This window comes from Anastrepha ludens, chromosome 5, assembly GCF_028408465.1.
Source record: "Anastrepha ludens isolate Willacy chromosome 5, idAnaLude1.1, whole genome shotgun sequence".
Classification (NCBI taxonomy): domain Eukaryota; kingdom Metazoa; phylum Arthropoda; class Insecta; order Diptera; family Tephritidae; genus Anastrepha; species Anastrepha ludens.
Window position 1 is genome coordinate 122,887,123 of NC_071501.1, and position 21,715 is coordinate 122,908,837.

A 21,715-nucleotide genomic window follows, 5' to 3' on the forward strand; every position below is an offset into this window, starting at 1 on the left:
GATTTGTTTTTGTATTTGATTTGTTCAAATGGAATTTGCGGCGAGGCCGATTATACGTTCAATAAGCTCTGCTGTGCAATATTTATAATTTATTAGAATTGAGGGAAATTAATGTAAATGGATATTCAAAATAGATTACTTAGTGGGTTGCCCATATTCGACGGACCCATGTGTTTTTTTTAAATCAAAGAAAAACACTACTTTTTTGATGTTGCCGATAATAATCATTTTATTTGGTTCAAGTAGATTTGTCGACATTACTTTTTGAATATAATATCTCTCAAATGGCCGCCTTGAGACTGTACGGCGTATTGTGCCCGTTTTGCAGCGTTTTCCATAGTTTTAGCTAACATTTCGGCTGGAATAGCGGCTATTTCCTCACGGATGTTGTTCTTGAGCTCTTCTATGGCCTTTGGCTTATTAATATACATACTACCTTTGATCTTAAATATCCCCACAAGAAGAGGGCAGGTGGCGTTGAATCGGGCGAACGCGGTGGCCAGTCAAAATCGCCATTTTTCGACATAAAATGACGAGGAAACAATTTCTTCAAAAAATCGATTGTGGTGCAAGCTGTGTGTGGTGGAGCGCCGTCTTGTTGAAACCAGAACTGCCTCATACGCTTCGACGAATAATTGGCATCACAAAAGTGGTTATCATATCGCGATAATGCTGCTGATTGACGGTAACAACTTGACCATCTTCATTTTCGAAGAAAAACGGCCCAATAATCGTTTTCGGACTAACGCCGCACCAAACAGACACCTCCTATGTGAGTGTGAAGGCTTAACCGGAAGGAGGCTTCACACTCTTGGTACTGCATTCTTAACAGATGTAGCGGATATCGGGCATCTAAAATTAACGAAGCCTTCCTTGCTCGTTTATAAAAGCTGCAAGATGGTTTAAAAAGGCACCCATAGTGTACGAATAAGTTCCAGCGATATCTCAATGGGTCTAGGACGGGTGTCATTGCGACAGTTGTTGTTGTTATAGCAGTAATAAAAGCCCCGTCATTGTAGGGTATATCACCTGTCGTCTTCGTGTGACTCATCTAAAGGTAGGCCCAGGAAACATGCTGCTTTGACAGGTTGGGTCCTAAGGGAGAGGGGTGTTAGATTAGAAGGTGGTAAAGGCATGTGAAAAGGTGGTTAATGTCGTGCGGGGGTGCCTTCACATGCCGAACATACATATGTTTGGTATGTCGGGGTCAATTTTGAATAAGTAGGAGCTTAACCTGCTATAATATCCAGAACGTAATTGTGCCAGTGTTACGCGGGTTTCACGGAAAAGCTGGAGCTTTTCACCTGCTGTAGGTAGTGATTGGACTCCGATTATGGCATTCGGTGGACGGGAGCTTAAGAAGGTGGTAACAGTCTCCCGGTGAATGTCGTTTAATGTCTGTCTAAACACTGTTTGGTCCAGTATATGTCTGTTAGTTCTGTCCTGGATCTCGTCGGCGTAATTTAGTAGGTGTCTCCTGACGTGCTTGGGAGCCGGCACTGGCTCAAGCAGATGTTTGCAAGGGTAAAACCTGCGGTAGCATCTGTACAGGGAGTATCTGTACCTCATTGTAAAGGTGTTGAATAGGGGACATCAGGAGACAACCCCTCGCTGTCCGAATGGCAGTGTCTAAAGATTTATCCACTGCGAGTCACTGGTTCCAGGCGATCAGACAGGCGCAGCATAGTTGAGAACCGGCCTGCTAACTGCCTTAAATGCCGATAGCAACAATTCTTTGTCTTTGCTCAAAGTGCTGCCGGTAAGCGATTTGACTTTAGTGGCAATTGCGGTTGTTTGCGCAGGGAAGGAGATCAAACTGTCGAAGGTTACACTCAAAATTTTGGGATTGTTTACAGTCGAAATTGGTGTGTCATCGACTTTTACCTTGAGGGGCAGTTTGACCTCCTTTGTCCAGGTGGTAAAGAGGGTCGCCGCGGACTTAGTGGGAGAAAGTTGGAGATTCCTCGCAGTGAAAAGGCGTGAAAGGTCGGTCAGGTAGTTGTTCACTTTAGAGCACAGGTCATCGATGACATTGCCTGTCATTGCGACAGTCCCCCTACCTACCTACTTACCCACCTCCTACGCATTTTTAATAATTTGTTCAATAATTGCATTGGAAATACTATTTAAAAAAAAGTTGGGCACTTCATTTTTTTTAATCACATTTAACAGGTAAGATTAATAAATATTTTATAAATAAATATAAATTTTCATAAATATTTTATTGGAATGAATAGCCAAGGTCTTTGCATCAAATCGAGTACTTAATAAAAGGTGGTGAAATTTCAAGGGCCGATGTTGAATGTGAACCACACCTAAACGACAACGACACCGTTGGACTTCTTTCTTTGGGATTATTTGAAAAAAAATGTGTACGTCGATAAACCAGCAACAATTCAAGAGTTAAAGGATGATTTCTCATTCGGCATATTAACGGCATAGAACCTCAGCGTCATCGGAAATTTCCACCATCGGATGAAGGTGTGCCGCCGAGGCCGCGGCGGCCATTTGGCCATTTTGTTCCATACGTGATTGAGCCATACCAGTATTATCATGATAAAGAAAAATTATAATAATTTCCTAAAAAAAATGTATTTTATTCAAAATCAACACCGGCCCTTGAAACTTAACCACCCTTTTTTAATAATTATAAAGATTTTTTAATTTCTTTATTGTTCAAAATAAACATTTCATTTATTTTTACTTTTTCGGCAAGGTATTGGTTCAAATTTTTATTTTTTAATTTTTTCAGCCATCGGTAATAAAAAAGGTATTGTCATTTTCTGAAATTCCGCTCAATTTAATAATGATAAAATTAAGAAAAACTGGACTGGAACGCAGAAGGGAGCATAGGTCGTGGTCGATCAAAAAACATTTGAAGAAGTTGGATTTTGCGTGAATTAGCAGATGCCGACATCTCATATTGCGGTGACCGTATACGATGGAAAAGCCTTGTCGCGGCTCTATGCTCCCGAGAGGAGTGAACAAGAAAAAAAAAACAAAAAACCTTCAACGCAAAGAATTTAATTATCATCAGCAGCTGAAAGCCTCTGTTGCTAGCGTTGCGTTTGTTTCAGTTTATCTCATAATTTGAATATTATTTAAGCTTTTTTAAATAAAAATAAATAAACTATCATCAGAACCTTGTTTATCATCAGGACTTTGCACTTTTATACTGAGACATAAACTTATCGCCTCTTATTGCTTTCATTTGGGCATATGGCAAAATTTTGATATACAAATACAATACAACCATCGCCATGGAGAGCAAAGAATGCTTGATAACCAATTTGTTTACGTTGATTTTTGCTTCTCTATCCTCTCAGCGACATATACGAGCATGTTGTGTATGTCACCCAAAATCTTAAATGTATTTGTTCTCAAAGTAGCCACTCTACTTTTTACTGTGAGATTATGTTTGATTTCTCTCATATTTTATGCGATCTCTTTGTTTGTTATGTATAAATATGTAGCGTCAGTGAAATCAGCTGATTCAATTTGTTCTTATTTTATTAATTAATACACAGCTGTGGATTATGCAGAAATATCTCATACTTTGTATTTTATTGTATTGTATTCGTAATATTAAACTTACTTTAGGATAATAAAATATAATATATAACGGCGACTGAGACCAGCCTCATAATGAGTTCTGAGTTATTCGTATATGTATGTATATGTAGAAGTGTAACATCAACTGGTGCATGCCAAGAGAGTAGCTGTTTGCCAAATCAAGTGTGTGTGTTTCATGGAGCGTTAATCACCTTACGCTCTTCTTGTTGGTAAACAATCAACAAATGTAAACAAACAAATGCACATCAGTGGAAAACTTGAGTTGGAATGCAGGGGCATGGGGAGAAATCAAACAAGTTGAAATAACTCTAAACAAGCGGAAGGAGTCCGCACTTCCATGGCGTCCTCCGTCACTGCGCAAGTGTTCGTCATGTTGCTAAGGTAGCTTCCGGTCACATGGCTTAAACGCTGGAAAGCGAAGTTTGCTGAGGTTTAGCTGAGGCAGGATTTAGCGTGAAAAATCAGAAAGTCGGAGTCGCTCATTGCAAACGGTTGGTTTTGAAAACTATTCGCAAGGCATACAAAATTGTTGAGAAGGACCATACATATATACATACTTATTTGTATATTTAATAGTACATACATATAAGCGCTCCTACTTATTAAGTGTGACGAGTAGAAAAAGTTTAGTGAAGTTGTAAGGTGTTTTTAAGAAATTTTTAATAATTTGTGATAAATAAAATGTTTTGTAAGACTGCATGAGTTGGAAATTAAAACAAATAACGAAAAGTTAAAGAAAACTAGAATCATTTTTACCGACAACAAAAAAAAAAACATATTAAAGTGCCTAACACCGCCTGAAACCATTTCCTAAATAATTTTCGTAGAAAATCATATCATACAATTTTCCATAAAAAAATAATACTCATTCTCGAGGTTTGTGAAAAAATCGAAAAGTTTGTTGTGTAATCGCACCAAAGCCAGTTCAAACGTTCCCATCAAATTGGATCACAAGCAACGAATTCACAAATACAGTAAAATTTCTCATTCACCTGTATGCATATGCAAATGTGTTAGTGCTCTAATGTTTTTGCCGAAAAATATGCAACACAATATGGCGTTATCGAAAAATGTGGCTTTCTTGCGCTATTGATAAAGCGGCATAGGCACAAATAATAACAAAAAAAAAAAAAAGATGTCGCAACCGGGGAAACGCGGTGGGCGTGGCGGCGCCGGCGGTGGCATTGGACGCCGTACGCCCTCGAACGTTGCTGGCGCAATCGGTGCCAACACACCTGATGAATCGAATGCGGCCAGTGAACGCGCCACGCCAGCCAGTAAGGCCGACTCAGATCAGAAGGACGACAGTTCCAGTAATGGCGATAAGAAAGAGGTGGACAGCTTTGTGACACCGAAGCCACCAAGCGCTGGCGCTTCCATCCGTGACACCTCAAATAAGATACTCGCATTGGCGATGAAAAGCGAATGGACGCCGATCGAACAGGAGCTAAAGAAACTGGAGAAATATGTAGCGAATTCGGGTGAGGATGGCAATCACATACCGTTGGCGGGCATACACGACCCGGTGAGTTTTAAAATATTCGCACTGCATTGCTCGACAACTGAATAAGTTTTGCGCTGATATTTCTGGTTTATGTTCATATACCCCCTCGTACGATTTTCGTATCCATTGTCAACAAGGCGTGTTGTTTAGGTGACAAAATAACGACAAATCGACAGATTCATCCAACCTTTGTAACTGCAGCGACATTTGGGGGCGCTGGCATTCCCTGACGGTGGAAAAGTAGCTATGCAAATTATGACACAGAGACATTCTGGAGTTCACCATCTTAGCAACAGATATACAGACACATAACCGCATTGTTTGGGGCTATAAAAAATGGGGAAGGCTGCAGTTTTTTTGTAATATGCAGCAACAACAACCAATCGTAGTCATAAAATTTTCGAATAAAATATCAATAAATTTACTAAAAAGGGTTGTGTCGTGCTAAAATTTATTGTCTTTGGGTTAAAGCTGCCGTCAAGTCGTGATTATTTTTTATGATTTCTCAATGGAGGGGCGGTTGTCGCGTTGGTAACAGTAACATAAAAAGGAAGTTGTTGTCGCAAATAGTTGTATGGCACGGCAGCACCGCAACCTGTTAAAATGCTTCCTTGGTGATATCCACACAATTCACGCTGAGGGCTCTCCAACGGTTTTAGTCTATTTTCTATTTTTTATAAATTTAATTGAGGGCGCTGCTAAAAGGAATCCAGTCAGGCACAGCGCCAAAAAAAAAAAAAAAAAAACCAAATAAAAAACAAATTCATTGCTAGATATTAATACATATTATTTAATATAAAATATTCTCGAATCTTGTGCATTATACGAAAATATAACAACAATTTATGTAGGTGTCTCGCAGCGTTTGGAATTTCTCCAAATACTGTTTTTGAGCAATCACAGTGTCCAAACAACAAAGCAAACCTCGCGCAAGGCTCGTATTTTGACAAACAGTTGTGACAACCAAAATCATACAGATATAAAATAAAACTTACCTTAGTGAAAATACGCCATCCACGGCTTTGGATATCAAATTATATCTGCCACCCCTAGATCTCTTCTGCAAATACTCTGCGGCCTGTTGCGCTTTAAGGCTCAAAGCTCACAATGGAAGACTGTCACACATGGACATTCAACCATCTTAGACTCCTGTACGGATATATGTACTTAGTGATTGTGACTATCACCCTCCCATTCTCTGCTTCGAAAGGAAGAGCGAAGAGCTTTTCTGTAGTGTTTTTCATGCGGAAATAAATGCTATTCATGAAGCCTTAAAATGCTTAAAGATAAACAGAATATCATCAACAGATATCTGCATTCTACCAGGCAGCCAAACTGCCCCACGGGCCCTGGATGCATTCTAAACAACATCAAGTAGTGTCTTACGTTGTCGCCAATCTCTTAATGAGATGGCCAGATAATATCGTATAATCTTGTGTTGGGTTCCAGACCACAGAGCTATACCAGGGAACTGTAGGGCAGACCAACTTGCAAGAGAAGGTACCTGTATGCCCCGCATAAGTAATTTTATCGACATACCTCTCGCAACTTGTAAGCTTCTCATTAAGGACGCACTAATCAGTTAGCGTTAACACCTGTAAAATTGCTAGGCAAACATGGCCAAGGCTAAGTCTACGTTTGTCCAGGAGTGTTATAAAATTGAATAGACTTCAAATTAGGACCTTAGTAGGGGCCCTCACAGGACATTGTCTCATAGGAAATCATGCAAGGACATTAGGCGTTTACACGCATGATTTCTGTGGTAGCTGCAGAAATGAGGAGTAGTTGGAAACACTTAACACCTTTTTTGCACATGTCCAGCTCTAGCCAGAAGTAGCAACCCATATTTAAGATCTTACGCTTTGTCAAAAGCTCAGGATGGTTCAATATGGGGAGGGAAATGTAGCCCAGCCCCCGCGGCTCACAAGGACCCATTTCGTAGTCTAAGTGGCATCGTTGTCTCTATGTGCAATGCGGCTGCCAAACCTAGCCTAACCTAATAAAAATACTTTAAACTTAATTGTTGGTACGTTTCACTATATAGGCTTGACAGCCTATGCCTGAAAAGCTATTAGTTTACCATTCCCAGAAGACCTATGCTAATCGATGTAGAAGTTTTTGATATTGCTTGTCCGCCATATCGTCCCAAGATCAATGAATTGTTTTGCTTGCGTCTTTCAAATTTTTAATCTGTCACTCAGAAAGTGTTTGACTAACGTAGGATTTGAATATTTCCAGTTCCAGGAATCGTGCCTTAAAATGTTTCAATTATTTTTCCAGGTGAAACGCACTACCATCCTTTATGATATAAATCAAAATTCTCGAAATCTGTTGCTTGTTTTCAATGAAGTGCCGCACGATTTTGCTCAACAAATCTCTTGAGTGGGTGTGCATGCAACATTTCTCTGATTTGCGTTCCAGGACATAGGAACATAGAGTGAAATTAAATTGCTGATGAGCTTGCCAGGAAGGGGACCGAATTGGCCTCAGAGACCTCCTGCCCGGTCATCGGCATCCCCCTGACAGTTGTTCAAGGGGAACTGCACAAATTATTTCTCAGCAAAGTGCAGAAAAGATGGAGCTCCATTTCGGCATGTGCTATTTCGAAAACCCTTTGGCCTTAGTACGATAAACGAAGGACTCAGAAAGTCCTTTGGACTCCTCGCCATTCAATTTCCAAACATGTAGCTGTGTTTACCGGTCACTGGATGATCGGCACACACACGGAAAAGCTAGGATTACCATTTAACTTCCATTGCAGAAGCTAATTTCAGAGAAGGAGACTGTAGAGCATTTTTTCTGTAAATGTTCGGGTTTGGGAGCTAGGCTATTAAGGTCACTCGGAGCTCCATTTTTCGACCGCCTGGGACAGTGCGCCAACCTAAATCCAATCAATCTCCTCCATTATATCAACAGCTCTAGCTGGCTGTAGATATCTGCCTGTTGGAGGTCCCATAATGGTATCAAAAGGGCGCTTTAGTGCTACTTGAGGAGTGCCAGACCGGCACTTGAAGCATTTCACCTACATACCTCACTCAATCTTTTCTTTTCATTTGGTGTTTTGGGACATGAACAAACTCAACGCCCTCTTTTGCTCACATTTTTTGGCACAAAAAAAAAACAGTTTTGCCTACTCACTTTTTTAGCAAAAGTTTCCATTTTTATTCTCTAGAGTACTTTTTCTTTAGCATTTTCTTTGAAATAAAAAGCAGCTTTTCCAAAAGAACATGACTGATTTACTAAGTAGCTCAAGATGATAGACTGAGGGCGAAAATTAGATATCACATCACCTTTAATTATTGCTTCATTAGTTCAATATTTTTGTGCGCAACGAAGTTATCGCAGTTTTTTTGATAAATATACAACTTTATTCTGAAAAAATAGTTACAAGGGAATCATTGAAAGTATTGCCCATCACTGGCTATTACTTTTTCCCATCTTTTTGGTAGATTTCGTATACCGTCGTGGTAAAACTGTTCATCTTTTGAGGCTATCCACGGATCAAGTAATTTTTTGATGTCTTCATATGAATGGAACTGCTGGTCAGCTAGACCATGTGCCATCGATCGAAACAGGTGATAATCGGACGGCGCAACATCTGAAGAATATAGCGGGTGGGGTAGGATTTCCCATTTCAGTGTTTCCAAGTAGGTTTTAACGGGTTTGGCAACGTGAGGCCGAGCGTTGCCATGCTGTAGAATCACTGTTTCATGCCTCTGCGCATATTGCGACCGCTTCTCGCACAGTGCTCAGCCCAATCGCATCAATCGAAGTCGGACCCGATCCCCAGTGATGGTTTCGCTTGGTTTTAACAGTTCATAATAAATAACACCAACTTGGTCCCACTAAATACATAACATAACTTTCGCAGCGTGAATATTTGGCCGAGGCGACGACATAGAAGCATGACCGGACAGTCCCCATGACTTTCTTTTCTGTGGATTGCCGTAATGAATCCATTTTTCATCACCCGTCACGATGCGATGAAGAAAACCATTCCTTTTTTGCCGCTGGAGCAGTTGTTCACAGGCGTCACAGCAAAAAAATGACGTTCAACATCCCTTGGCTTTAAATCATAAGGAACTCAAGTTCCTTGTTTCTGAATCATTCCCAAAGCATGCCATCGCATGGAAATGGATTGGCGGGTAACTCCTAATACTGAAACAAGCTCTTCAGGCGCTTGATCTCATGGAACAATGCCTCCAATTCAGCGTCTTCGAAGGAATTTGGCTTTCCTTCATGCGGATGGTCGTCAACATTAAAATCACCGTTTTTGAAGTGACGGAACCAATCTCGGCACTTTGTTTCACTTAAAGCAGCATCTCCATAAACTTTTTGTAGCTCTCGATGCACTTCAGCCGCCGTGTTTTTCGCATGAAACAGGAAAATCAACACTTCCCGCAAATGACGATTATTCGGCACAAAATCAGACATTTTCACAAAACCAAAAGTATATGATACCAAAACAAAAGCACTAATGTGTCGAAGCAGTTTGCTTACCATATGTCTAAGCTTGGTTTATGACGTTCAGGTTATGTTAGAATCCACTAGCAGACACTGCTGGCGGCATCTATTGACACACAGCGATAACTTAGTTGCGCACCTAATAAGTTTTAATGATAGAAGCGAATCTGAGGTGCTGATATTCCATATTATCCTGCAGTTTGATTCAGCTTTCGGAACATTTCTGGTCTTCGATTTTCCCATTATTACCTTTCGGCTGTCAAAACACCGAAATGGTTCGCCGTAGTGGTTTTTGACTCGATCAGAGTCAGTACATAAAAAACTCGCAGGTAGCCATACAAGCAGAATTCCATGAGTTTTTCTTTGGTATTTGTTGGCTGGATGGTATTCGTTTCGTTCTTGGCCAAAAATTCACGGTTAATGATGACACTGTGTGACGTAGCTGATGAGTTGTTTTCCAACAAATCCTTTCTTTTTTTTCTTTGGCGAATTGATTCACGTAAAGTCTCAGAAATCCCAAATAATAGTCTGACCTTCTGGCAAAACATGAGCATCGTTTTCTGTTTTTTTGTCTGGTTGTCTCGATTCGGAGCTCTCCACTCACTCGCTTGATGTCTGGATTGCGTATCGTACTCATAAACCCACGTCTCGTCTCCAGCAAAGATAAGTTTGCTGATTGTTGAGTCAGTTTAAGCTTTGGAAAGTATGTATTTGGCGATATCAGCGCGGTTACTATTTTGCATGAAATTCAGATCCTTTGGGACCAACTTTGTAGCAACACGACGCAAACCCAAATCATTACTTACAATGCCTTGAACGGATCCATAAGCAACGTTCAAGTCTTGTGCCAGCTCTCTGATGGTTAGTTTTCGGTTACTGATCAACTTTTCTCTAACTTTATTGATGTTTTCATTAGTTTTCGATGACGACGGACTGCCACTACCTTTTCATCCTCGTTGGACCCACGATCTCTTCTGAAGCGTTCGTGCCGCTCGTAAACGAACGTCTTCTTCAGAGTATCTCTACTGAAAGGGTTTCCCAATATTTCTAAGGTTTTCGCACTATCGAGTCTGCATCACTTTTTTAATGCAAAATTTAATACTAACTCGTTGGTACAAATTCAAATCCATTTTTAAATCTGTAGAAATTCGAAAACACGTGTTGAGGTAGATTTACTCAAGGCTGCGTGACTTTTACAAATGTCAAGCAACGGCGATAAAATGTTGGTAGGAGCAAAAAAGCAAAATAGAGCTCAACTCATTTATATCATTGGCGCTTTCACTCTTTATTGGGTATTTGACCAAGCTCTGTTTGCGTTTTAATATTTTTCACAAATGGAAGGATCTACAGGAGGGAACCGCCTCCGAACGGAAAATTGTGTTTTTATATTATAAGGAGTTTTTTCATGGCAGAAATCGACTCGGAGGCTTGCTAATTCCTGCCGAGGGATGACAGAGGGAAAACTTGTATCCTGGGCGCTTTCGAATGGTATTCACGCACCAATGTGGCTACGGCTGCCGGAAACTGGCGAGTCAAAAAAGTAAATACAACTGAAAAGTGGCCAAATTTTTCACGTTTTCACACTTCTCATTTTATATTTTTTACTAACAGTGGTGGATTCTCATGAGAGAAACGTTTCTCTCTTTGTTTAAAAAAGCCCGCTATTGATATTTTTAAAGGAGTGAAGAAAAATCTCTCAATCTTCCTAAAGGTTCCAATTTTCAGAGAGCGTGGATAACATTTAAATAAATATTTGCGGGAGTAATGCCCAACTTACGGACTAATAAACAAAGTACATTGACTACGGAATCTGAAGAAAGTGACATATTGGAGCCTAAAAGTTTTATTTATTTATAGAAAATATTGTATTTGTTCACGTTTAAATTAATAATATTATTAATTTATAGAACACCGGCATGACCCCGCTAATGTACGCCACCAAGGACAATAAAACTTCCATTATGGATCGAATGATTGAGTTGGGCGCAGATGTCGGAGCACGAAATAATGTAAGTTAAACTTTTTTTTAGCAAATTTGAAGCTATTTAAAAAGCTGGTATCAAAAAACAAAAAATAAAAATAACCAAAATATTTCAAAATCAGTTCACTCTTAAACGGCTTAAAAGCACTTCCATGTTTAACAAGAAAAAGAAAGAAAAAAACAAGAAAAATAAATAAATAAAATAAAAACAAAGCAAAAGCACAAAAAACGCTAAGAAAAGCGAATTTGTGTCAAATCGATAAATAAATCTTCAAATGCCTACCAAATCGCATAAATTAAATTGGGTAGCTAAATGCGGTCGCCGTTCATAGTACTTCCGCCACCAAAGCGCCCCACCCCCTGTTTGCTTTACCCTTAACTCAATGTGCATGGGCATGTCTAAGTTGTTTGTGCTCCTAGCGGCTTTAGCGCCTTTAGAATCTGGTTAATAAAAATTAGTTCAACAAACCGCAAACTCATACAAACGCACATAAATGCTTACGCACACATAAAGCACACGCAATACATACATATTTACATCTTACAAACAGCACAATACGTAATGAATCGCAAGCTCTCTCGATTGAGAAGTTCCCCTACATTAGTGTAGGTGTCATTTTTCCAGGTTCTCCAAAAGGGCCGCGACCTGCAAAGCATTTAACCACAAATTTGACATAGACGAATTAGAAGTTAAATGAAAGAATTCTGCATTTTTGAAAGTCAGCGCGCATTGGATTACGAGGGTGCGCCATAGTTGTTCCTGTAACGGTTGTTTGTAGCAACCAGATGTAGCCAGATGTGGAAATATACAAAAATGTTCCTGTTTGTCCGTCCATCCGAATGTATCTGTGGTTATATATATATATATATATAATTGGCGCGTACACTCTTTTTGGGTGTTTGGCCGAGTTCCTCCTCCCATTTGTGACGTCCGTCTTGATGTTGTTCCACAAATGAAAGGACCTACAGTTTCAAGCCGACTCCGAACGGCTGATATGTTTTAGGAAGAGCCTTTTCATGGCAGAAATACACTCGGAGGGGTTTGCCATTGCCTGCCGAGGGGCGACCGCTATTAGAAAAATGTTTTTATCAATGTGTTTCACTGAGATGCGAACCGAGGTTCTCTCTGTGAATTGCGAATGGTAGTCACGCACCTACCCATTCAGCTACGGTGACTGCTGTTAGCTCTATGGTTAACTCAAGTGAAAATTGAGATATCACAGCCAACAGTAAAAGCAATTCAAGTCACGCATACAAAGTCCTTTAAGAACTTAAATAGAAATGTGGTATTTTATTTTATTTAAATGGGCGTTTTAGGGCTGTTTTATATCCAAACCTAGACAACACTGCAGTTGCGAGAGAGAGATTTGACTGCCCGAAGGAGAAGAAGAAGAACAAACTTGGAAAAAAATTTAAATAAAGCGAAGAAATGTCATCATAAGTAGCACACGAATGATCACCAAGACCAACAATAATTACCAATCGCCGATAGTGTTACTAGATGATAAAAAGAAGTAAAGCTAAATAGAACTGAGTTAATTATTGAACTAATTTATAAAATTTATATTTTAACTAATTATAAAAAACACATTTCAAATAGAAGAGGCTAAAAAAAGGTTAGGAAGAAAGAATTTTTGAAATGAAACTTCTTAGGCGTCGATGAATGAGCGAGAGGAGAGTAAAATTTCAAGGCCATGCAACGTTTTGGGCATTTTTGTTCCGCGAGAGAGAAAAAAGATATAACGTAGAGTAAAAGGAGAGAGAGAGCTATACCTTATATATTTTATAGTAACTTACCATCATACATCCATCCATTTTCGGTTGATTATTTGCTGTTGACCGTCTGATATTTGACAGTTTATATTTTGTATTATTACGGGCATCAGTCACAACGCTCTGTTTAAATATCGGGTTATTTAAGGTTTTTCGGAATGTTATTCCTTTACGTGGGTTTTCCGAATTGTTGCTGCGTATATTTCGACATACTTGCATTTTCTTAACTGGTCGATCGATGGTCGATCAACCTTTTTGGTTTTAATTATTTCGCCCAAGCTTAGATCGATAGTCGTTGCATACCGGATTCTTTTTTTCCTCGATAATTGATAAATTAAGAATTTTTTAACTAATTTACCTTCAAATATTACGAAAAAGAAACAAATTTGTCCCCGTGAACGTCTGTAAAAAAAAGCCGATTGATGTTTAGCGCAAAGTTGGATGCGCTTGCTCTACTGTGAATAGCATGTAAGCAGTGCTATTAGGTAAAAGCAAGACAATTATGCCGAAGCAAATTTTATTTCAACGTCGCTGCTAGGTATTCACAAAGCAGATTCAATTTGAAGAATGTTTAGGAATTAACGTTCGCGTTTAGGGCCTCCGCACACGGGCCGTATCGTCAGTGGCTTGTCCGCACACAATGCAACTATCTATCGTAAAAGTAAGAGTTGTCAATATGTCGAGCGATGAAGGGTAATTTATTTTGTAAATTTTGTCTATTTGTATTCTTTCTCTCTCTCTCTCTCTTTCTCTTTCTTTGTCTGCGTTGAAAGTTTCACCTCTGTTATGTGTAATACGCTACACGTACTTTTTTCTAGTCTTAGATAACAAAAAAATGCTAAATCTGGTCACTGATCACAAATTTTACAACGTTCACGCCACGAAAATTAGCTGATTTTGCAAAATTTGCTGAGAGCAAAGTAACGGGAGCCATCTCATTATTCTCTTTATCGCGACTAAGGCCATTTCACCAAAATGTGCTCTGGGTATAGGTATAACACAAATTTAGTTTCGCGCGAATTTACACATTTCTTTGCTTGCTTTTGGCTTTCTTTATTTCTGACTTTTCTCTCTTACTTTGAAGGAAAATGTGGAAGTGCATTTGTTTTGTATGTTTTTGCTTTATTGAAGCTGATGCTTTCGATGTTTGTAATGTAATACTTGTCCATCCATACACACACACTGAGCCATTGTTCAACCTCTCTTTTTGTTGTTACTTATTAATAGTGCGGATGCGTGTGCCTACACCTCAATGCTTTTAATCAAGATGACCCAGAAATGCTTGCACCTTGTTAAATAATTACTAAATTTCATAATAATTGAAGCAGATTTTTGAACAATAAAATAATGGCACTTGTAAACCGCAACATTTTTACATGACGAAAATTGAGACTCCCACACGACATATAAGTGGACAAAGTAGAAATAGTAACCTAGTCGTAGAAGACCTATAAACTGCTGTTCGAAATAGTTTACATTTTAGTTTTTGTCTTGAGTGCTGAACGGCTAAGAAATTCAAAGTCAGCTATTGCTGTTTTATGAGAAGTCTCCAACTTCTCCTCGTTTTTGGCGCAAACTAAAGCCAATGGAAATTACGGTTTCCAGAATGTATTAGGTGCGCAACTAAGTTCTCGCTTTTTATTTTGATGAGAATACATCTTTATTCTGAAAGAATGGTTACAAGTGAATCATTGAAAGTATTGCCCATCGCTGGCTACTACTTTTTCAATTACAATTCAGCGTCTGCGAAGGTTTTTGGCCTTCCTTCACGCCGACGGTCGACAACATTAAAATCACCGTCTTTGAAGCGACGGAACCAATCTCGGCACGTTGTTTCACTTAAAGCAGCATCTCCATAAACTTTTTGTAGCTCTCGATGCACTTCAGCCGCCGTTTTTTTCGAATTAAAGAGGAAAATCAACACTTCCCGCAAATGACGATTATTCGGCACAAAATCGGACATTTTCACAAAACCAAAAGAAAATGATACCAAAACAAAAGCACTAATGTGTCGAAGCAGTTTGCTTACCATATGTCTAAGCTTGGTTTATGACATTTAGGTTATGTTAGTATCGACTAGCACACACTGCTGGCAGCATCTATTGACAAACAGCGGGAACTTCCTCTAGCACAAAATCGGCTTGTGAAATAATTTACATAAATAATGAATGCCAGGAAATTGTTAAAAGGGATGATGGAGAAATAATAAGGTGGCGTCTATCGTGGTAGCGTGTTTTTTTGTTATTTGTTTGATCTCTAGCTTCGGACTAAAATTAAAATTCCTTAAACCTGATATTTTTCTAGCCTCTTCCAATTAAAATTTTGTAATTATTAATTATAATTATGTAAAATATAATTAAAAAAAAAAATTCTTCAAAAAGTCACTCAGTTCTATTTACTTTACTTACTTACTGCTGGCCTGACCTCCTTGTGGTTCATAGGGCCTGACAAGTTCTATTTGTTGTTTTTTTACTTTTTTGATCATCTGGTCACATTGTTGGAGCTTGCGATTATCGTTATTGTTTGTGATTATTCGTGGATTATTTGTGTGTGTGTCTGTAATTTGCGGATAATTAGGTTGAAGCGGTTATCCTGTGGGACACACTCAGGCTCATAGCCCATTGTGATGCCGCGTGGGGAGCTTTCCCTATTTCTCCTAAAACCAGTGTGTGCTTTTCAAAACTTTTAAAATATCTCTCATTTCTGTTGAACTGAGATCTTCCAACTCATCAAAAAATTGTTCACCCAGAATAGTAAAACTGCGTCTGGATAGAGCAGGACTGTGGCACAGTAGGTGCGAGATTGTCGCGTGTGATATTTTTTCGCTTTATTTACATTTCGTTCTAAGTTTATTCTTCTCCTTCGAGCAGTCAAATCTCTCTCTTGCAACTGCAGTGTTGCCTAGTTTTGGACAAAAAAAACGAAATTTTTATGGAATTACCTAAAGAGTTTTGTAGGCGTGACAAATTGTCTTTACTGTTTTTTTTTTTTTAATATATGTGTTATGGCTATGTGGAATAGCCTGTATTGAAAAAACATAGTTTCGAAATCCCTCTTCGTATTTAAAATTTATGCTAAGGGGCCAGATACCTGTAACCGGCCATATTTGCCCCTGATTTTCATACATTTTTTTTATTCTAATCATTTAAAATGGCGGATGCACACTCAATTCTTCCAGGAAGGTCGCAGCGGGGCTTCTCAATCGGCGGGCATTGTAGCATCGGCGTCAGTGACTTTAATACAAAAAACCAAATATTTTTTGGTTTATTAATTTCTATATGAATTAACAATATAATGTAGGAAATACATAAATTTACGTTCTACAATTTTTTTTGACATATTCTTAAAGGATTATATTAACATTTCATGAATTTTTTTTTTTTTTTTCGAAATTTTACAGGTATATGTCCTCTTAAGAGAATATCTTTAAAAAAGGGCCGAAAAACACTTTTTTGCTGTATTTGAGTTTATGTAACATAATCAGGTATTCATTATCTGGTTTTTTGTGTTGATGTTTACTATGAATATACCTCAGTCAATTCAAAGGTTTTTTTAAATTTATAATAACGCTTTAAATATTAAGAAGAGTTGAGAGAATAAAATCAAAAATGCCTGCGCAACGGAGCAAAAAATTGGATTTGCACTTTCAAAACATTAAATTTTGTAAGAATCAACCAATTTTCAATAGCACTGAAATCTTCTGAAATCTCAGCTTAAGCTTAAAATGCAAGAGTGGCCATTTCCTGCCTTTTTTCATTTAAATAACTTTTTTAACTTACAATTTAGGTAGCTTCAAATTAAAAAAGAAAAAAAATAAAAAACACTAAAATATTGCAAAGAGCAAAGGGTTGGCAACACTGCACAACTACACGAATGTGACGTCACGCACACTCGAATGGGCGCAATCTTGTTTCTATCATTTTGGGGTAAAAGGTTCTTACCTCTTGAAATTTCAAAGTCATAGATTAGTGGCATGATGCATAGATGACGCAAATGCTGCAATTCACATCAGGCGCTTAAAAATGTCTTACAGCTACAAGGTTGTGCAAATTCAATCAGCGAATTTGTTTTTGAGTAACTTTTTTATTAAATAAAAAAAAATAATTTTGAGTGATGCAAACTTTTATATAGACCCTAACGCGCTCCACTGCTTGTCTGTTTGTCTAATGCAAAAATTATAAATCCTCCGTTAGAGTGACTAATTTTGCCCCAACTTGTATAAAAAAATTAAATAAATAATTGGAGTGTACACTTCTATTAGGTGTTTGGCCAAGCTCATTCTCCTATTTGTGTTGCGCGTCTTGATGTTGTTCCACAAATGAGGGGACCTACAGTTTTAAGACGACTCCGAACGGCAGATATTTTTATGAGGAGCTTTTTCGTGGCAGAAATACACTCGGAGGTTTGGCATTGCGTGACGAGGGGCGACCCCTATCAGAAACAATTTTTTTCCTATCATTTGTTCTTTCATGGACGGAGATTCGAATCTCGCACTCCCAAATGGTAGTCACGCACTAACCCTTTCGGCTACGGCGCCCGCTCGCCACCTTGTATATGGCTCTATGCAAATCTGTATGATCTCCGCTAGCTTTAAGAGGTTCACAGCCAGTAGTTTAACTATTCCCCCGCAACAAGAGTCACCAAAGCGCACACTATTATCCATAGAATTTCTAGAACTGCAGTCTGTGTCAAAAGAACCGCTTTCTTTCTTGTAACTTCAATATATATTTCGTCCTACTTTTTGCTGAATAATAGTCCCACTCAAGGGCTACGACGCTAGTGCTAAGTCAGGTTAGTGTCATTCGAGACTTTCCCGTAAACGCAACCAAACAAAAATGAGTGAGAAGTACCCGAAGCGTTTTGAGGCGGTATTTTTATGCACGCATTCGAAAGGGCCGAAATTATCTTACGCCGCGGTTGCAAAAGTCATTAAAAAATCAAAAAAGTTTGTTGTGATATGGAATCAGCTATATAAGGTTTACAAAAATGTTGATGACTTTTCTGAGCGCGGCTTGAAGCGAGTGACGGCAAAGAAGCAGGATAAAGTGATCATCCAATTTTTTAAGCGGGACCTTTTTTTGCGACTATTCCAAGCTCGACCAGTTCTTGATAAAAAGGGAATAGTTGTGAGTATCAATACCATCGAACGTCGACTGAAGGAGGCGAACATATCCTACCGTCCCACATCATCAAAACCACTGCTCTCAGAAAAACACATTGAGAAACAACAAAACAAGAAAAAGGCGTTACAGTATTGGACTGGCCTTCCCAGTCCCCAGACGCCCCCCATTGAAAATGTATGGGGGAACTATGAGAACGCATCTCGCCGGAAGGCCAGTCTATGATTTAAAGCAACTCGTGCGTCAAGTTCGGAAAATCTAGTCCTGTTTGTCGACGAGCCACGCAGAAAAGCTGGTTCAAAGCATGAAGAAGATGCCAGGCTATACTCGACAACGATGGAGACTACACGGCTTATTGAGTAAATGCGACTCGTAGTTTTGTACATACTTTCATGTAAATTTTTTTTCAATTATATCTTTTATACTTCATGAATAATCGCGGTTCCTTTTTTCTGACACAGGCTGTATAATCACTCACGCCCCAAATCCCATATTTATCCCTGCTCTCTTCTCTTTATAACCCAGCAACCGACGCTCCCTAAGTACAACCTAATTTTGAATAAAGAGCAAGCACTAAACTTCCACCAGTCGCTTCACGGAGAGTTTGCTTTACTGAAAATTTACTTATTTTCTTTGATATTAAAGTAACATTCGAATTGCGGAATAAAATAAAAAAAATCCTTGACCTAAATCACAGCAGAAATTGCCAAAAACAATAAAATGTAAAAATATCAAAGCCACTTAGGCAACCAGCGGCGACCCACACGTCATTACCACCGCCAACTGAAACAACTTTAACCCCAACTAATGGCACACGAAAGCCACTTTTAAGAATGACCGGCCGCTTGTGGCTGGTCAATATTTCTTAGGGCAACAAAAATGCTGCTAGGTGTATAATTCTCATATTACTCATGTACTATGTATATATGTATATGTATGTATGTATGTGTGTAAGTTGTAAGTATAGTTCACGTGCATGAGAATGTAATTTACATAAGTTTGGTTGCCTGGGTATACTGGCAGGTACTTAAAGGGCTTTTTTGTTTGTTTGCTTAATTTACCACCAGATAGGTTTTTCTTGAAAAAATACATCATTCAAGAATATTAATTAAAACTAGGGAACAATTGGCTTTAAAACTGAAACATTACAATGCAATGCGAATTTTTTATGGTGTTTTGGGGAGTGTATAAGAATTCTTGCCTCATACCGTTGGAAGTCTGAGGATGAAGATATGGAGACTGTCAATGAATATAAATATCTTGGCGTATTGATTAATTGCAAACTGAAGCTGCATGGTTAATATAGTACTATAAAAATAACCCTCAGATTTCCATTTCTAAAATACAAAAAATCTTTGATGGGTGATCAAGATCGATTATGTTTTACTATGCACAGGCTTTTGTGTGCCGAATCGTTGAAAATGTTGCAGAAAGCCTATGGCGAATGTGCCTTATCAAAAACATGAAAAACACGGGTCTACGAGTGGTATACGACTTTTGCAGAGGGTCGAGAAGACGTGGAAGATTTGCCACGATCTGGTCGCCCATCATTTAAGTTTGAGGGAGGTAGCTCGTGACCTTACCTATCAATTGGGCATGAGACGCGTGGCTGCTCGACTCATTCCAAGGGAGTTGAATTTTTTTCAACGAATTCATCGGAAGAAGGTGGCTGAAGACATGCTTGAGCAAGTGAATGCGGACGCAACGTTTATCCAGCGCACCATAACAGGTGATGAAACGTGGGTATATGAGTTTGACATACACACCAGTCAACAGGCGGGTGAATGGCGCTATCCACATGAGCCGAAACCAAAAAAACCACGTCGAAGTTGGTCAAAAGGGAATGCCATCCTACTCGTTTTCTTTGATTATCATGGTTTTGTGCACTCTGAATACGTTCCAAATAATTATACGGTAAAAAAATATTATTTAGAAGCTATGCGACATTTTAGAGCGAATGTGCGTAAGAAACGGTTCAATTTGTGGAAAGCAAACTCATGGATCTTGCGCCATGATAACGCACCGTCTCACAAGGCTCACATTGTGAACACTTTTTTGACCAAAAACCCGACAAATATCATGGAACAATCACCGTATTCACCGGATTTAGCCCCCTCTGACTTTTTTCTTTTCCCAAAACTTAAATTGCCACTCGCGAACGCCGCTTTGAGTTGATAGAGGCCATCTTCGCGTTTAAAAGATGCTTTGGAGACTGGACATATGTGTATTGCTTCGAATGGAGGCTATTTTGAAGGCGACAAAATAAATTTTGATGATTAAACAATTATTTTGCGTTTTATTGAACAATTCCCGGTACTTTTTTGACAGAATGTATGTACTTATACTTGCACTGTTTTTCTCTGCCAAATGAGAGACTTCCGCAAAACCTTGCTAAAGAAACCCGTACAGTGGGTTAAAAAATGGAAAGATTTATCGAAAATTTTGAATTGAAATGGAGCCTCTAAATGCAGTTTATAGAATAACTAAATGTCAAAGAATTCTCGGTAATCCAATCACTAAAAAATATTTGAAACTCATTTTCCCAAAATCGATTCGAGTCTTTTTCATGTTTTCTATCGACTGAAAGCGGATGCGTTGAAGTGAAAATTTCAGTTTGTTGAAAAAGAAAGCATTCAGCTGCCACCAAATCAGGTGAATACGGTGGTTGTGGAAATAATTGAGTAATATAATAATAATCCCTTCCGAATAATAGAATTTGTCGAAGTCTGAAAAATAGTCACTCGTTTCTGCAATCAACTTCTCGTTGGAATAAAATCTTTTTGACGTCAGTAAATTCTTCAAATTAGGAAACAAAAAGTAGGCAAAGGAATACAAAGGAGCCAGGTCTGGAGAATAGGGTGGAAGTGAAACGAGTTGGAACCCTAGGTAGGTCCGTAGGTAAAATGGCAAATGGCACTGTGAACGCGGGAAAATTAAGTGATTTTCATTAATTTTTTTTATAAGTAGGGATGATTATTTGAGGATCGGACAAATTATAATTTATTTAACATATATTCAACTATACTAAAAAAAAAATGAAAATCGGTTCATAGGTCTTCGAGAACTCGAGGCCACCGTGTTCAGAAAAGTCGTTTTGAGAAAAACGCGTTTAAAGTTTTCATTGGCCGTTGTAACTCGCTACCTGCACTTATTGTACTGGGTATAACTACGTCAGTTTTCAAGATTTTAAGTCAAAATTTGTTTATATATAAATTTTTGAATATATGTATCTACTTTAAGAAAATGCATAAACAAAATCGATTTTTATGAAATATCCCAGTGGTGTTCCCCCTTAAACGT

At 38.6% G+C, this 21,715-nt stretch overlaps 1 protein-coding gene across 3 annotated transcripts in view; it reads left to right on the forward strand.

The window, feature by feature from the left end:
* The first annotated feature begins 4,053 nt into the window (after positions 1-4,053).
* The window catches only part of LOC128863675 (serine/threonine-protein phosphatase 6 regulatory ankyrin repeat subunit A), a 79,602-nt gene continuing 61,940 nt past the window's right edge, over positions 4,054-21,715 (forward strand). For all 3 annotated transcript variants that reach the window (XM_054102954.1, XM_054102955.1, XM_054102953.1), the window contains exons 1-2: positions 4,054-5,098; positions 11,449-11,550. In XM_054102954.1, the coding sequence (XP_053958929.1) occupies positions 4,709-5,098; positions 11,449-11,550 (492 nt within the window). In that variant the 5' untranslated portion in view covers positions 4,054-4,708. The remainder of the gene's footprint in view (positions 5,099-11,448; positions 11,551-21,715) is intronic.